Below are 16,029 nucleotides of genomic sequence, written 5' to 3' on the forward strand. Positions count from 1 at the left end.
TTTTTCGTTTGTCTTTATATTCCCATAACTTTTTTAAAACCCAAGTGACATCACTGCAGCACAAATTCCTAAAGCCCAGGTTATCCTGAAGAAAATGATGTTTAGAGCTTGACTGTCCACCACGGCGTTAATGTTTTAAAAACTTTAAGACAAAAAGTTCAGGAAAGTCTAAATGGTGAGAAGAATAGTTTATGGCTCAGGAGGTCAAATGTGACAAATGAAATCTTGCTAATGAGTTTGAGCCAATTTGGCCAGCAACATACCAGTCCAAAAATACTTGTACCATGGCCTGGCATGGCACTGGCACTATGCTTTGGTCCTTTCTGAAGTCAAAGTGTTAAATGTGCACGGCTGAAATATCACAGAAATATACAGAAATATCAGCGAGATGTAAAAATGCAATTTCTTTGACACTGAGCAGCTGTAGACGACATTGGAGTAGTCATTTTTTTAATTAACAGACATTTCAGTGCAATTATTCCACATATTGTGGCTTTAAGGCTGCCTTTGGTTGAAAATATGAATATTGATTAGATTAATAGAGATTGTAGCATTTCACACATGTGGTATTGAAAAGTAGTGACATTTTTGACAACCTGAGAGTAAATTCCTTTCAGGTGTTGCGTGTACATAGAACAGGGTCCCAATATACCAAAAAACACCATGTTTAACTTGATGGTGAAATATGGTGAAATATGGTGCAATGTGTAGCATGCATACTGTTTTATAAATTAATATCAGCATTCTCCAAGCCTCATAGATTCATTTTCTCTTAATTTCATTGTTTCTGTCGCTGAAAGCAAGAGGGAAAAATTTCTGCTGGAGCCACAAGGAGATGAGTTGACCAAGAGCGGTGTAAACAGAATTCAGGATTCAGTATTCAAAGCAGATTTAAAATGCAAAGTTATTCATCGTCAGCTTCCCAGATTGGTTACAGGGCATGTGGGAAAGAGAAAGTAATTAATATGAGATGGATTCCTCAGCAGCCTCTCACCAGACAGAGACGGCAACAGATTGGGAGAACAAAAAAGGCAGGAAGAGGGTAAAGTTAAATGTTGTTCTTCTGCAGGGCTGTATGTGCAGAGACACACTTTTTAAATAGTTCTTCTTAACAGGAGGAGCTGTGCTGCGCTCCCCCGGCCTCCCTTTCAGGTCTCCTCGTACCACCGCGTGGTGGGAGGAACCTCTATTTAACTGGGATAAAATGAACCGTGTTTCTTTGATCCCAGTCCTCTTTGTATTTCCTGAACATGCAACAATCAGCACAAAGACACAACTTAAGCCTTGAATGCTGCGAGCCTGGCTCTGTTTAATGTCACTATACCTCATACTGTCAGCTGTTATTCATCACAAAAAGCCTTTGTAGCATTTCATGACTCTTACATATTCTTACCAACATCTTACCTTCAATTCTGCACGTCAGTATGACTGGGCTCCAGTTCATGAAAATGTATAATTTGCACTGTGTAAAATACTCCAGTAATGTGTGCTTTAGCTGTGATTCATGCCCACATGGGGCAAACCTTCTGTTCTGGGACCAGTAAAACCATTGTTTAAGATATGCCTGTTAGCCCTGAGCTGTCAGGAGAAACCTGTTACAGAACAGGAACCAAAAACTATTTTTAATATGTTAATCTCCGTAAAGTAGTAGCAGCCTCTGACAGATGTCTGTTCTGTAAGTGGGTGTGGTTTTGCATTCACTGGACATGCCGACAGCATCCCAGAGTGGAGATTACTGAACAAGTGCCCATTTTCAATACAAAACCAATTCAGCTAGCTCTTCTCTCTCACAGCAGTTGTTTAGTGCAGGGTAGACGCAGGTGTACAGTATGGAGTACAACCATTTATTTTTAGTCTGCATAGAGAATACCTGCTTCATAATCCCTTCTCTTACAATAGCCAAGATAACAGAGTAATATGAGTAAGGATGCACTGATATCACATTTTCCAGAACAAGTAGGAGTAAATGTACTTGCATTTGAGTACTCACTGATACCGAGTAAAAGGACTACTTCATGATAGGTTCCTAGATGCCTATTTCCATATTCGACTAACCGCTCATTTGAATTTTGTTGAACTGACTAGGGCTGCGTGGCAGCACAGCGATTAGCTCGGTTGCCTCACAGCAAGAAGGCTCCTGGTTCGGTTTCCAGTCAGGGCCTTTATGTGCAGTTCTGCATGTTCTACCGCGTGGGTCCTCTCCGGGTACTCTGGCTTCCTCCCACCACCAAAAACATGCTCATTAGGTTAATTGATCACTCTAAATTGGCTGTAGGTGTGAGTGTGAGCATGCCTGGTTGTCAGTCTTGATATGCCTGCCCTTGGATTGACTGGCAACCAGTTCAGGGTGTACCCCATCTCTCGCCCAATGATAGCGGGGATAGGCTCCAGCCCCTGCAGCCCCTAATGGGATAAGCGGTATAGAAAATGGATGGATGGATAGATGAATGGATGAACCGCCTAGTCTAAAGAGGAGAAAATCCTTAGAAAACAGTCAGATTCCTCACAGGATCATAGTGTGAGCGGGTGTGACTTTAGCCTAATATACCTGCTCTCTACAGCAAGGCTAACATTACAAGCTAGCGCTGCCCATCTTCGTTCCTCTTTACAGATTAATACTGTGGTCTGGTATGTGGCTTCTTTTCACTTTGGGTGGAAGTTATACCTGAGTTCAACCGTCAACAGCCTACATACCACTCTATTAAGGCCCGAGCACTGACCTAGGGTCAGCGAGGACCCTTTTGAAATTGTAGCCGTTATTATTCTTTCCATTTATTACTTTAAAAACTGTAGTACTGCGCTGTTCCTACTACACGCTAACTGCTAAGCCACCGCTGAGCTTCTCAGGTTTACATCTGTGCCAGACAGTAAGGCAGCAGCCATTAACTGAAGCTACAGCGGCCCCTAGTGGCGGGAGGTTCATTACAGTTTAAAAGAGCTTTATAGACCTGGATTTCAAGCCTGTGTTTATAAAGATGATGGGTAATTTGTTTAACCGACTCGTAAATCCCACGCCAGCTAACTTGATGAAGAAATTTAACCGTTTTGGCTATAACCGCACACATCCTTACTACTATCACTGTTCTAGAAATTACTTGTAATGTTAATTTTATTTTTATCAGCTGTTGTTCATCCCTCACCTGTTGATTTATTGGTGCATAGTTTTAATTCTTCTCTACTTAAGTGAGACAGTCAAGCTCTGTTTCTCTAAAAGTTTTCTAGTTGTCCCAGTCCACCTCTGTGATTTATTCCCTCAGTAACCAAGTCCAAGTAGCATGCTGTTTTGACATAACCTTGCAAAGCAGATGGATATGCCCATTTCGTTGTTTTTCACTGGCGTCTCAAACGTTTCCTGTTGAAGCTTTCCCAGATGGATGTGTGAAACACATCCATCTAGTGTGTCAGGTTAGTTTTGACAGTATTTACTGCTATTTCATCTACGGTTATTGCAAACAGTTTTATTGATAGTTAAAATTTGCAGAGTTTTAATGATAACTGAGGACAGAGCAAAAACAAATCCAGTCAGTCAGAGCAAAATAAGGACATGGAGACACGGAGTATGTGGAATTTGCAAGTGACACTATAGGTCTGTCTGTGGACATTATTGCTCTCTTCTTCTGTCACTTAATGGCAGCTGTCAAACAGCTTTTAGATGCACTATAGGCACTGTGTGGCAGTGGTACAACATCACATCCAGGCACTCCAGGTGATGGAAAAAATGAAGATTTTTAAAGGTACGGTGTATAAAATTGGAGGTATTAGTAAAATCTAACAGATTCTTGATCTTGATTGCCATGCCCTGTGGCAGCCAGTGGAATTTAAAAATTGTGTGTCTTTTATTTGGCCCCTTCTTTGGTGCTGTAGAAACATGCAGAATGCAAAAATCCAAGATGGCAGAGTCCGTGGAGGGCACACTCCCTATGTATGAATGAAAAACTTATTCAGAGTCAATAGAATAAACAACATTGTTATATTTAGGTGATTAAAGGCTAATTTAGATGTGTGATTGGTGTTTAATCTGCAAAATGCTACTAGGCTTGCATGAGACACAAGTCATATGAAATCTTAAAATGAAAAGATGAATGACTGTTCAGATATTTGGAAATCAGGACTCATCCCCTAGAATTTAACCACCAGTTAAATTCTAGAAAAAATGCCAGAGTTATTGCCCCTTTCCCTGAGGCTGTATTCTTATAAACTTGCATTATGAGCAGCAGGCTTGTATAAAAACACTCTTTCAAGGAAAATAACTGTTACAGGACATTCAAATGCTACCTTGTTTATTTGTTCTGGAGTCAGTACCTCCTTATCTTGGTTTTAGGTTTCTCTCCTTCACGAGGCTGATGGGCAGTTGGAAAAGAATCGATTGGTATTCCCAGTAAGGCCGTGTGTTTTGAAATGCATATTAACCGAGTTGGGAACCTGAACTGTCAAAGAGCTGTGAAAAATCCATTAAAAATTCTACCCAACCACAGATGATGGCTTTTAATGGAAGCCTAAACGCTGGCCGAGCCTGGCTGCTGGTGTAGGCCACAGTTAATTACAGTGTGTTCACCAGCTGCCTCAATCTGAAAGCAGATTTCCCTCTCTCTTTTTTTGCCCTTACGGACTGACTGACAGGCGGACTGGGTGTGGTGAGGAGCAACTTTCTCTTTATGTATGCGAACGTGAGGAGAAAATAAGAGGATCTCATCTGTTCCTGTTGTCTGAAGAAAGTGACACAGTGCATTAATCTGCCCGGCTGCTCCTCACCTCTAATGAAGTCTGTGAAGAATCCCTTTTAATTAAGTGCAGAGGCTGGGGTCGATGCCTCTCCCTCTTCATTAGAAAAAAAAGGATTTCTCCCTCCTCGCAGCTGCCATTGAGCGAGGAGCTGCTCATGGTGGACACGTCTGTCTTTACGGTCCAGTCCATACGAGCAGAGGGAGTGGGTGGAGGGTGAAAGAGAGGGGAACTAGTTTATGCAGAGTGTTGCCTCTGAATCCTCCACATGTGAGATTTTCTGCTCTGCCTCATGGGGAGGTACTTATGATAATCCATGGCAATGTGAGGTTTTAGTCCACCAGCTTAACAGAGGAACACTTCTGATAGGGCCACTCACACTGGCGGTTATTGAACCGCAGCCATTGCCCTGGGTAGAAAAGGTTATTGCCCTTAAACACTTTCCAAGAGAGTAAAGTTTCTCTTTATGGCTTAATTCAGCATGTCAGGTCAGCCCAGACTAAGTGCTTCATTTCTTTTGTGCATAATTGCCGAATTAACTGCTCAACCAACTTTTTTTTTGTGTCTACAGCCTCTTTGGAAGCTTAGCTCGCACCTTTTCAGCCAAGTCAGAAATTAAATAACACATTATTCCAAGTTAAATGAGTGTCAGTCCTTGACAGACACATGATTTAAGGCAGAGTGACTAATGCTTTTACATTTCTGCTGCAACAATAGCTGGAGGCGGTGGAGCACAGCAGATATTAAAGTGTAAGGAATGGTTCACAAGGATTTAATAAATGTTTTCTGCATATCCTTCTACAAAGACAAAGATACTGTTACACAGATTTACAGTTTTATCATCAGTCCATCCATCCATAGATTTGTCCATTTATCCATCTGTCTCTTCATCCATCCATCTGTCCATCTGTCCGTCTTATAAAGATTCAAGAATTCTGTCATTCCAAACCAAATCTGTCATCCATCCATCCATCCATGTGTCTGTCTTTCCATGCATCCATCCGTCAGTCCATCCATACATCCATCCATCTATCATCCATGTGTCCAGCATCCATCCGTCAGTCCATCCATCCATCCATCCATCTATCATCCATGTGTCCAGCATCCATCCATCCATCCATCCATCCATCCATCCATCTATCATCCATGTGTCCAGCATCCATCCATCCATCCATCCATCCATCCATCCATCCATCCATCCATCCATCCATCCATCTATCATTCCATGTGTCCAGCATCCATCCATCCATCCATCCATCCATCCATCCATCTATCATTCCATGTGTCCAGCATCCATCCATCTATCCATCTTTCAAGGATTCAAGAATTCTTTGTCATTACAAACCAAATCTGCAATCCATCCATCCATCCATCCATCCGTCTGTCCGTCCATCCGACCATTCCATGTGTCTGTCTTTCCATGCATGCATCCATCCATCCATCCATCCATCCATCCATCCATCCATCCATCCATCCATCTTTCATGGATTCAAGAATTCTTTGTCATTCCAAACCAAATATGTCATCCTTCCTTCCATCCGTCTGTCTGTCCATTCCATGTGTCTGTCTTTCCATGCATCCATCCGTCAAGCCATCTATGCCTTCTTCCTTCAATTCATTCGTCCATCAATCTATCCACTAATCCATCCCTCCATCTGTCCGTCCATCTATCCATATCTTCATTCATCATTCCATGTGTCCATCATCCATCCATCCTTTGATCTTTCCATTTATTAGTCCCTCCATCCGTCTGTACATCCATCCATATGTCCATACGTTCATCCATCCATCCTTCCATGGGAAAGACATGAGAAGGAACGAAACAGTAAGTACCGAGGCCGTGTTAAAATCAGCTATCTGTCTGTCTGTCTGTCCGCCTGTCCTTGCATCCATCTTCTGCATAACAAGGGACCGATTGCATCGCTGCAGGCTAAGTAAGCAAGTCAACTCAAACATCCCTCTCTCCAGCAACATCTCCCAGCTCTTCCTGGGGGATTCCAAGGTGTCCCCAGGCCAGGTGAGATACAGTATATAACCCCTCCAGCAAGTTCTGCATGTGCCCTGAGATTTTCTCTCAGTTGAATTACCACGAAGACCTCCACAGGGAGGCAGCCTGGAGGCATCCTGAACAGATGCTGGAATTGGTTCCTGTTGATGAAACCTATCTCTTAGGTCTTGCCCACATGTAGGCGGGTATTTTTGAAACTTTGTTTTGACCTCCTGTACACAAATGGAGTTTTAGGTCACTGAAAATACTGCTTACAGTGTTTATGTATAGAAGAAGAAAACTGAGATTTGGGTGAGTAACGTCACACTGTGTTTGATGTCAAAGGTGTACAGCGTTATTGCTTTGGTTTCCTTTGCAGTGATGAACCAAACTTGCGCTGATGTTCACGCTGAACTTTTGACAAGCTTACACACCCTGTTGCTCTCCCACTATATTGATGAACAAAGATGACTGAATAGACTATGGAGATCACTGCTGCCTATACAACACTCCAAAGACTCACTCCCAACTCCCAACACTGAAGCTTCTGGACAAGACCCTGTTTATTTTAACATGAAATTTCAGCGTTGCTAAACTAAAATTTTCACACCATTGACACTGTTGCTGTCTCTGAGTGGCTGGAATTATATAAATAAATAAATAAATCCCAATAGAATACCACAGGTGTTGACATGGCGTGCTCTGTAGAGCACATAAAAGTGCGTTTTTGTGTTTTCATGTGAAAGATGATTTTTAGAATGGGGGGGATGGGATTTTGTTCCACCTACGTGTGGACAAGGCTGAAGTCTGAGCCCAACCACCCACCTGAGAAAACTTACTTTGACTGCTTGCATCTGTCATCTCATTCTTTTGATCACTACCCAAAGCCTATTACCATTAGCAAGGCCGCCCAAAAGGGGGGATAAAGGGGAGAGCTTTTCAGGACCCAGCCAAATGGGGGGGGGGGGGGGGCATGAAGGTCAGCGAAATCATGACCACTCTTATCAATGCAACTATTTACATGCATGTATGTCGATTCTTCAGAATATCAGTCTTCTTCAAAATATCAACCCCCTCTCTCAAACAGAATAAAAATGGGTTAACAGAGGCAAAATGGGCAAAAAAGTGGCCAAATGGCTTAAATCCCCCAAAATGAGCACAAAACGTGGTGATATATGATTAATAGGAGCAAGAGTTGGTCAAAAGTGGGGAAAATGGTTAAGAGAGGAAAAACAAAAGATAGAGGCAGAAAAGTGTTGAAAAGCGGTTAAAAAGTGTCAAAAATTGATTTATAGTGACATGGGTAGGAAAAAAGTGATGAAAAGGGGCTTATAATGTGGCAAAAACATAATAAGTGGCAAACAAAAGTTGCAAAATGGGCTGAAAAAAAGGTTAAAAGAGGTTAAAAAGTGGCACAAATTAATAACTTCAACATCGGCTCCAAGCTTGACACACTTTTAAGCTGAAAATTGTTACCAAACTCCAATTCAATATTATCAACTGGGGAGGGCCTGTTCTCTGGATTTATCAGGCGCCCAGCTGAATCTGTGGTTGGGCCTGACTATAGGTGAGGGTTAGGAGAAAGACAGACCTGCAACGTCTGCAATACTGCCGCACCAATCTCATAAATATTCCCTCTGTGGGTTTAAGTATCAAAGGTGAGTGTCTAGGCTTAAAAATCAAAGGTTATCACTCCTTAATTTAGGGTATCCCATGTCTTTGCTATCCTCCATTGGCTCCTCTGTGACTCTGGGTCCCAGAAAACGTTATCCCCCACCCTTCTCATGGGTGGCCTTGGCAAAGCGTACCTAATGAAGTGGCTGGTGAGTGCAGGGATTTCTTTACTAGATGGACTGAATCATGCATTAATTTTGTTTGTGCATCCCTCATGTTGCCATGTGCCTCGATGGTACAGTTCAAATCAATAATTGCCATGAAATATGTACAAACTATTTTCCTGTCTCTGAGAGCAGGAATTACAGCAGATGCATGTGTGAAAAAAATCGAAGGAGCAAATATGGAATAGTCTAAGAATGACTTATTTTACTGCAGTTCCTCACTTTTCTCAGCAAATTTTGCTCTATTTATGGAAAAGAAATGCCCTGTAGCCTTTTTATTTCATCTTGTGAAGGGGTCATTGCATGAGTAAATGTGCACTGACTGAAAAATTGGAAAACCATTAAAACGTCTCTGTTTAATACTGTTCAACAAACTTTTTTACAACATTCATTCACAATCCTTGACAAATGTGTTTATCTTACTCCTAGGATTAAGGCATTTAATTCTGAAAATAATCAAAAAGCCCCTAAATGTTGTTCACTCATCAAACAGTGAATGCTTTATGAAAAAAAATGCGTTTAAGCTTTTTTAATATCTTGAAAAGGATTCATGGTCTGAGGAAATAGTGAATTCGCTTAAAAATTTATGATACAATGTTCAAAACAGTCCAGGGCAAACACTAGGGGATTTTGCAAAACACATCTGCTGCACCCATTTATACCTAAGGCCACCTTAAAAATTTTTTTGAACTGAAGAATCTTTTTTATAAAACCTAAACCTGACCCTTTTCTGAGAAACTGGACGGATGTTTTTGATGTTTTCTAAAATATACACACTAACATCACGGGTGGTCTACATGAGTAAACATAGCTGATGCTACAGTGATTGTGTTGGAGACAGTCTGCTATGGTAGAGATATATTGCCATGCAAATTTAGATGACTAGAGCCCTGCCTCCCGCCCACTCCTGCTGGATTTCTGACCATTGCTTTCACAGTGCCTGCTTTCCTCTCCCGCTCGCACCTGCAACAGGTGTGTCAAACACACACAGATTCTGACATCCCCGGTTGGGTATTCAGAATAACAGTGCGTTTAATTAAATGCAATACTGTTATGTTCACTGAAGCACCGCCGTGATTAAGTTTCCTCTCCGAATGAAGGAAACCCTAAGAAAATAATCACATCCTTATCATGCATAAAGATGCCATTCGCGGATTACAAAAACAGACTAATTCAACTCCTGATTATGGCTTAGTAACAGCTATGTTAAAGTAAAATTTTCCAACCTTAATTTTATGTCATTTATACTAAAACTGTTGCGCACTTCCATCGGCTCTTGCAGACAGTAGGCTTATCTTTACTCTAGCTGAGTTTCCATTACCCTTAGAATACGCAAAATCTAAATAGCCCAATAAAAACTGGTAATGGAAACACCAGACTTTGCCTCTGTACTATCATCTGTTGCCTTCGTCTTTTTGTCAAAATTCTCAAGGCAACTGCTGCAGATGTAACCATAATCATCCAACACATTCAAAGCGCAACTGTATTCAGTTGAAATTTTAGAGATATCTCTTTTATGTTGCACAAAACTGTAATGGAAACACAACTAGTGTTTCTGTTACCGTCCTCATCATTAGATGCTTAATGCAATAAGGCCAGTTTGCATAGGAAGGGATGTTTTTCTCCAAATAACTCCATATGAACTCAGTATCACTGCGGACTGGTGTGGGGTGATAGGCCAAGAACACTCCAAGGGGAGCATTAAAGCTGTGCCTATTAACCTATTTGTAAAGTTTTAGTGTGCACACTGTTTTTGTGGCATTTTAACCAAACACACGGCCTAAATGCAATGTGATGCTGACTAGGTAAAGACAGACCCATATTTAAACATGTTTACGCTTCACAGCTGTTTGAAAAACTCAGTCCTTGGAAAAATTTTGAGGGTCTTCTCCATAGGAACAGTCCTCTGATGACAGTCAGTGGCATAGTATCCTTTTAAAACGGCTGTTTTAGGATCCTTCCTTGGCTTTGAGAAACGGCACCAGTCATATCTGTAACATCGGTTTAGTGTGAGAGCAGTCAGATACCCTTTATCACTGCATTTCTCTTTCCCTATCCCCTTCTTTACACCTTTTCTTGACCCTTTTTCATTGAGGTCAAGGAAAAGTGGATTGGGTAGAACTAAGGAAGTTATTTCTTGGACTTTTTGAAAAGACCCAGGGTCTTGAGCTGCTCTTCTTTGGAGTGTTTAGTGATAAAGTTGTCATGGATTTGTGCTATACACATAAAAACAGTAAAACTGATAGAATAAATAAAGATATTTTGGGGCATTTAAGCTAGAGAAAAAACTTTCATGTCATGTCTTGAGTCCCCTTTTGCCCAAAAACTGTCACAAAACATCCGCAGACCTCTTCTCTGCAACAAAAAGCAACCCTTTTTTCACAATTTTGTTAAACAAACGATGAACCGAAGGTTTTTGCCAAAAGAGAAAACTGTATATTATGGTTCAAACTCTAGACACTACTTCTGCTCCTCATTTTCATGCTCCACAGCTTTATACATAGGCAGTGACAGGGTTTCTTCTCCAGTTTGACCTTCCTTATACTCCTCCTTACATGCAGATTGTTAAAGACAAAGGACAAGCTGAAGTTTGTTGCTTTTATTTGAAGTGACATATTTTACAAGCTCAAGTGTATTTTAATAGCAACATCCAGTGTTTGTAGCCATGTATCAATAAAGGCAATGATGCATGCTGTACGACCCACCTGTGTCTGTGCAGGCGTTGGCACTGCGTCTGTTTCACTCGCTGAACACAATGTACAGTTTGACTCTCGCCACCATAATCTGAATGATTTATGGCGTTGCTTTGCCGTTAGCCACTCTCCTGCTTCATGGCGACACATGGTTGGAACGCTGCTTCCCTGCTTGGCCTTCGGGCGAGGAAGAGCAGTCATAAAGAATTCAGTTTTCTGCTGGTTGCCATTAAATGTCTGTCAGCATTTTTATTTCATATTCTGTGCCGTTCCTGCTAGAGGCTACTGAATGAGCTTTTTTCTGCTCTTGTGTCTCACAGGAAGAGACTGTGGCTCTGAGGAAAGAGGGGAGTGGAGTGGCCCTCGACTGCATGCTACCTCATCTGATATGCATCGACAAGGACCTGCTGAGTGCTAGAATCATCCTGTATTATTTAAAAGTACATTTTCATATAATTCATAGAAAAATTCACAAATCATTTTCGGACCAGTCAAGTTCTTTAATATTTTATGACAGGGTGAGCATACATCCTAATTTGACTGGAACCATCATGTTTTGAAGATCCAGACTCCTGTCAAATGATCAAAACACCAACATGTCCTGGTTTTAACCTACTGAAACACCAAAACAAAGAGCAATGCTTGCAACACTGATTAGTCTGATGTCAAAGCTGAGGCTTTTGGTTGATCTTGGGAGGCATGATTTGAATCTGCTGAGGCACCATATATGAATTGAAAGGAGTACTGATGAACAATATAATTGTATCATGAACTCATACATGTAGAAGTGGTAAAATTAGTGTCCCTGTTTGGAGGTTTGAAAGTATGGTCACCATGTAATATGAGATTTTGATCTTCCTGTAGGAGGGCAGGACCCTGATCGGGAGTGAAACCGCATCATGCAGCCAGGGTATTGGTAAGTCAAGGTTACAGCATTAGATTCAGCCTGCAGGGATCTTCTGTATCAAAGATGCTCAAAGGCATTATTTAAAAGGAACCCTGCATGATCAGACAAGTTCATTTTGTTGGATAGATATTAGTATCTCTTGTATATATACTGAACTAAAACACTACCTATCTGCATTTTGAGTAATTTGAGTTTATAAACTCACCAGGAGGCCACCATGTTTTGTTCCCTGCTGGTAGTGCGACGTCACAGTGCTGCAGCGCTCCTCGCCGTCCCTGTGCAGTGGGGCTGCATCTCTGAAACGCTCCAAGTCTTGCGCATGGAGAGTTTTAAAATTTGAGGTCTCTTCTATTTTTTTATTTGCACCACAAGCAGTTATTGGTCAAACTAGACATAAAAATGATAAATACGGAGCCATGTTTACCTTGTTGTAGCAAATATTTACATCCACATTGGTAGAATATGTTTGAAATCCATTTCTTGCTGAACCAGATGAAGGCCACAAGCTAAAATCTGTCTGTTTAATAAAGTTGTTCCCCAACTATCTACTCTTTATAAAGCTTTCTGTTTCCACTCGGTTGAGATAAAGAGAAACACAGTATGAAAACACTTCCTGTGTGCGCTTTTCAAAGTAAAAGTCCACTTGAGCATTTCTTTGGAGAAACTACCTTTGTATGATCCTATTGCTTTTATTTTGAAAAGCTCCCGGGACGCTTCCGCTATACACTGAATGCAGTCCCTTGTTGGGTGGTTTATTGAGGTAAAATTAGGAGGAATGACAGAGCTTTGACAGCAGGGAGACAAAACACGCAGCAAACTCGTTTCTGGTATGAAAGCTGTTATGGCAGCGACAGCTGCAAGCAGAAAAATCGTATGAAGAACAGTTACTGCATAGCAACGGTGAGGAGCACTGCGGCACTGTGACATCACACTACCAGCACGGACCAAAACATGGCGGCCTCCTGGTGAGTTGCAGATATCTGGGATATCTAGGGAGTTTTTTACTTCAATATACATTTGAGAGATACAAATATCTATCCAACAAGGTGAACTCGTCTGATCATGCAGGGTTCCTTTTAAGGAATAATGTGCCATGTTTGAGTGATGCATCACAATGTTCAGTTACTAACAATTTCACAATACACAGCCCCCTACTACTGACTAATAATAAAGAAATTTGCAAAACACCTTCTTTTCATCCTTTAAAAACTATTCTGTCAGATATGTTATGTTTATAAGTTTATTGTTAGGTTAGCTAGGAATCGGTTTAATGCCAATAGAAGCTGTGAGCGCTTAGCATTTATGAGTTAGAAGTCTTTATTATGTAGCTTTGGTATGCTAACATCTCTTACTAATGAATTTAAGCCCTTACTGACTTAGAATGGTGTAGCTAATTGATTCAATAGTTACTAAAGTTAGATGTTGTCAAACTGAATTTGTTTTATCAAGATTTTGTGATTTAATCTGAAATGTGTTATGTCCCCGGTCTAGGGGAACCTAGACATGACATGATATTGCCCCAAGTCTCCATCCACTCCCAAGAAGCAGCACAGTTCCTCAAAAGATGAACCCAGTGGGTTATTTGCTAACACAAAGCCAAAATAACCATACAACAAAGCACCCCCCCCCTTTTTTTTTAAACTGGGGTATTCAAATCTCAGTTAACACAAAGTGTGGTGTAGCATTAACCACAATCTAAGCAGCTCCTAATTTAAAGTTAACAAAGGTTGGCTGCTACAACATTTTTAAGTAACTAAACACTATGTATAAAACTCTGAAACCTGGCAGGTAACAAAATGTTCTTCCTAAAACAACAGTAAAAGCAGGTATCACTATGACTGGATGTCTGAAGCTCAAAGGTAGCACAGTTAAGTTTTAAGTAGTTTGGATACTACTACTAACTTCTTAGATACTCACTGAATGGTCATAATTACACACAACACACAGAGGCTACAATTCACAAGCTGCTTTGTTGGAAGTGGCTGGAGTAGAGAGGAAGAGCAGGCTGCAGCAGCAGGTATTTGTAGACTTTCTGGAGTCTCTCAGGTGGCAGCAATCTCTGCAGCAGTCAATCAGCCTCAGCACCAGGACCTGATCACACTCACACACTCCAATCTGACACAGACACACTCACGTTGACAGCCACACCCACTACTGACACTCTGCAGGAGAGGAGGCAAAGCTTCCAAGTGTTTCTTTCCAAAGGTCAGTTTTCATCGCTAATTTTTTGAGAAGAGGTGAAATCTTAGTAATATGTCAGACTGTAAATAGTTGCATTGCCTGATTGCGGTAGATTGGACAGAAAAATCACCATTTTCCTCTGATTCTTTCGTTTTTAATTGTATTGTAGTGCTCCATGGGCCTGGGCTCCTCAGTGAACACTGTGTGCTGGAGAACTGTGCTGGGACTGTGACTCTGATCCCTCAGGATGGTGCACTGTGCTCAGTCAACGGCTCTGCGGTCACTGATCCCTGCCAGCTGACTCAGGGTAAGCATGTCTGCAAAGCTAATACGCTCCCTATATTCTTTAATGATCACGAGGAGGAGGAGGGAAACAAAGCCACGTCTTAAATAATGAAGATTTGTCTCTCAGATTCCCAATTATTCAGCTCGTGGGAAGCAATAACACATTCATCTATTTTGAATGCAGTGATATGAGATCACTGCATCACATCTGCAAATGAAATCCACTTTATGTCCCCGGGTCCCTCTCGACGGCATTCACAGGGCATGAGTGGATTGTGAACACAGCTCTCTGCAGGGCAGATGCCATTTCTCTTACTAAACATTTTGAAGGGCGAGAGGCCCCGGACAAAGCTCCAGACAAAGCCCCAGGCCCTCCATTTAATTGGCAGATGGAGTTGATAGGGCCGGCAGGTTTGAAGTGGGCCAGAGCATTAACCTTTCAAAGGACAGAGCCAAGCAGAGCTGAAACTCCTGCCCCCCTGAGCAAAGCCTGCGTGCCGAGCCTGGGAGCTTTGCCGCTCACAGCCGCCTCATCCTCACTGCTTTGCTTTCCAGAGATAAAAACTGCACAGAGAAGCAGGCAGCGGAGGGCCCTGCTACGCTAGTCTCCTTTATAACCATTTCAATTTATCCAATATCCCCTTCAGAAACGGCTGCATCTCAGGCTATTTTCTTGAACAAATGATAGTAATTTTCAGTCCAACAGCAGCTGGAATCCATCACAGGCCGTCCTCTCAGGTGCTTTGTCACTCGTCAGAAGTCATTAGTACTAGCAAGATTAGTATTTGCTGTGCTGAGAGAGAAGAAAGGAGGAGAACTGGAGAAGACCCCAAGAAAATCTGTGGCTGTGGCCATATGAGCATGAGTCTGATATATAAACCTTAATATCACTTCAATTCTACAGCTCTACAAGACCTCTCAAGTTTCCTCGGAGTTATTTTCTCTGGTAAATTATCCCCCTGGTCGAGGTCGCTGCCAATCACACCAGGGATTGTGTTCTTTCTCACAATTCATTCACTTTTCCATAGCAGAGGAAAATGTTGGAGAACTTTTTGTGCAATTTGTCAACTTTTTCCTCGAGTTCAGTGCGGCGGCAGTTCACTGCAAATCTTATGATGACAGGAACATTCTCATGGCCAAAATCGTCTGCTTCTCACCTTTTTTTATACATTATAGATACTCTGCAGAACCTCTAAAGGTTTCCTGGCAGACTAGGGGCTTTTACTGCCGCTTGCATCTGATCTGAAACGTCTAACAATACGCCCATGCCAGTCTCTACAGTGCAATGCATAGCTCGGAGGTTGGTGCAGCATTTTTGTAAAAAAGAATGTCAGTAAAAATGTCTTTTGTTAGGAATTTCTGGGTGACATGTGGGCGTAGGACTGTTCTTTCAGCAGAGACAGATATTTCGGAGGT

At 41.7% G+C, this 16,029-nt stretch overlaps 1 protein-coding gene across 1 annotated transcript in view; it reads left to right on the forward strand.

Annotated features, from left to right (window-relative positions):
• kif16bb (kinesin family member 16Bb) overlaps nt 1-16,029 on the forward strand; it is a 69,283-nt gene that overhangs the window by 23,316 nt on the left and 29,938 nt on the right. Inside the window, exons 13-15 of the mRNA XM_041788769.1 lie at nt 11,561-11,680; nt 12,105-12,156; nt 14,498-14,635. Of these exons, the coding sequence (XP_041644703.1) occupies nt 11,561-11,680; nt 12,105-12,156; nt 14,498-14,635 (310 nt within the window). The remainder of the gene's footprint in view (nt 1-11,560; nt 11,681-12,104; nt 12,157-14,497; nt 14,636-16,029) is intronic.

This window comes from Cheilinus undulatus, linkage group 6 (assembly GCF_018320785.1).
Source record: "Cheilinus undulatus linkage group 6, ASM1832078v1, whole genome shotgun sequence".
Lineage (NCBI taxonomy): Eukaryota > Metazoa > Chordata > Actinopteri > Labriformes > Labridae > Cheilinus > Cheilinus undulatus.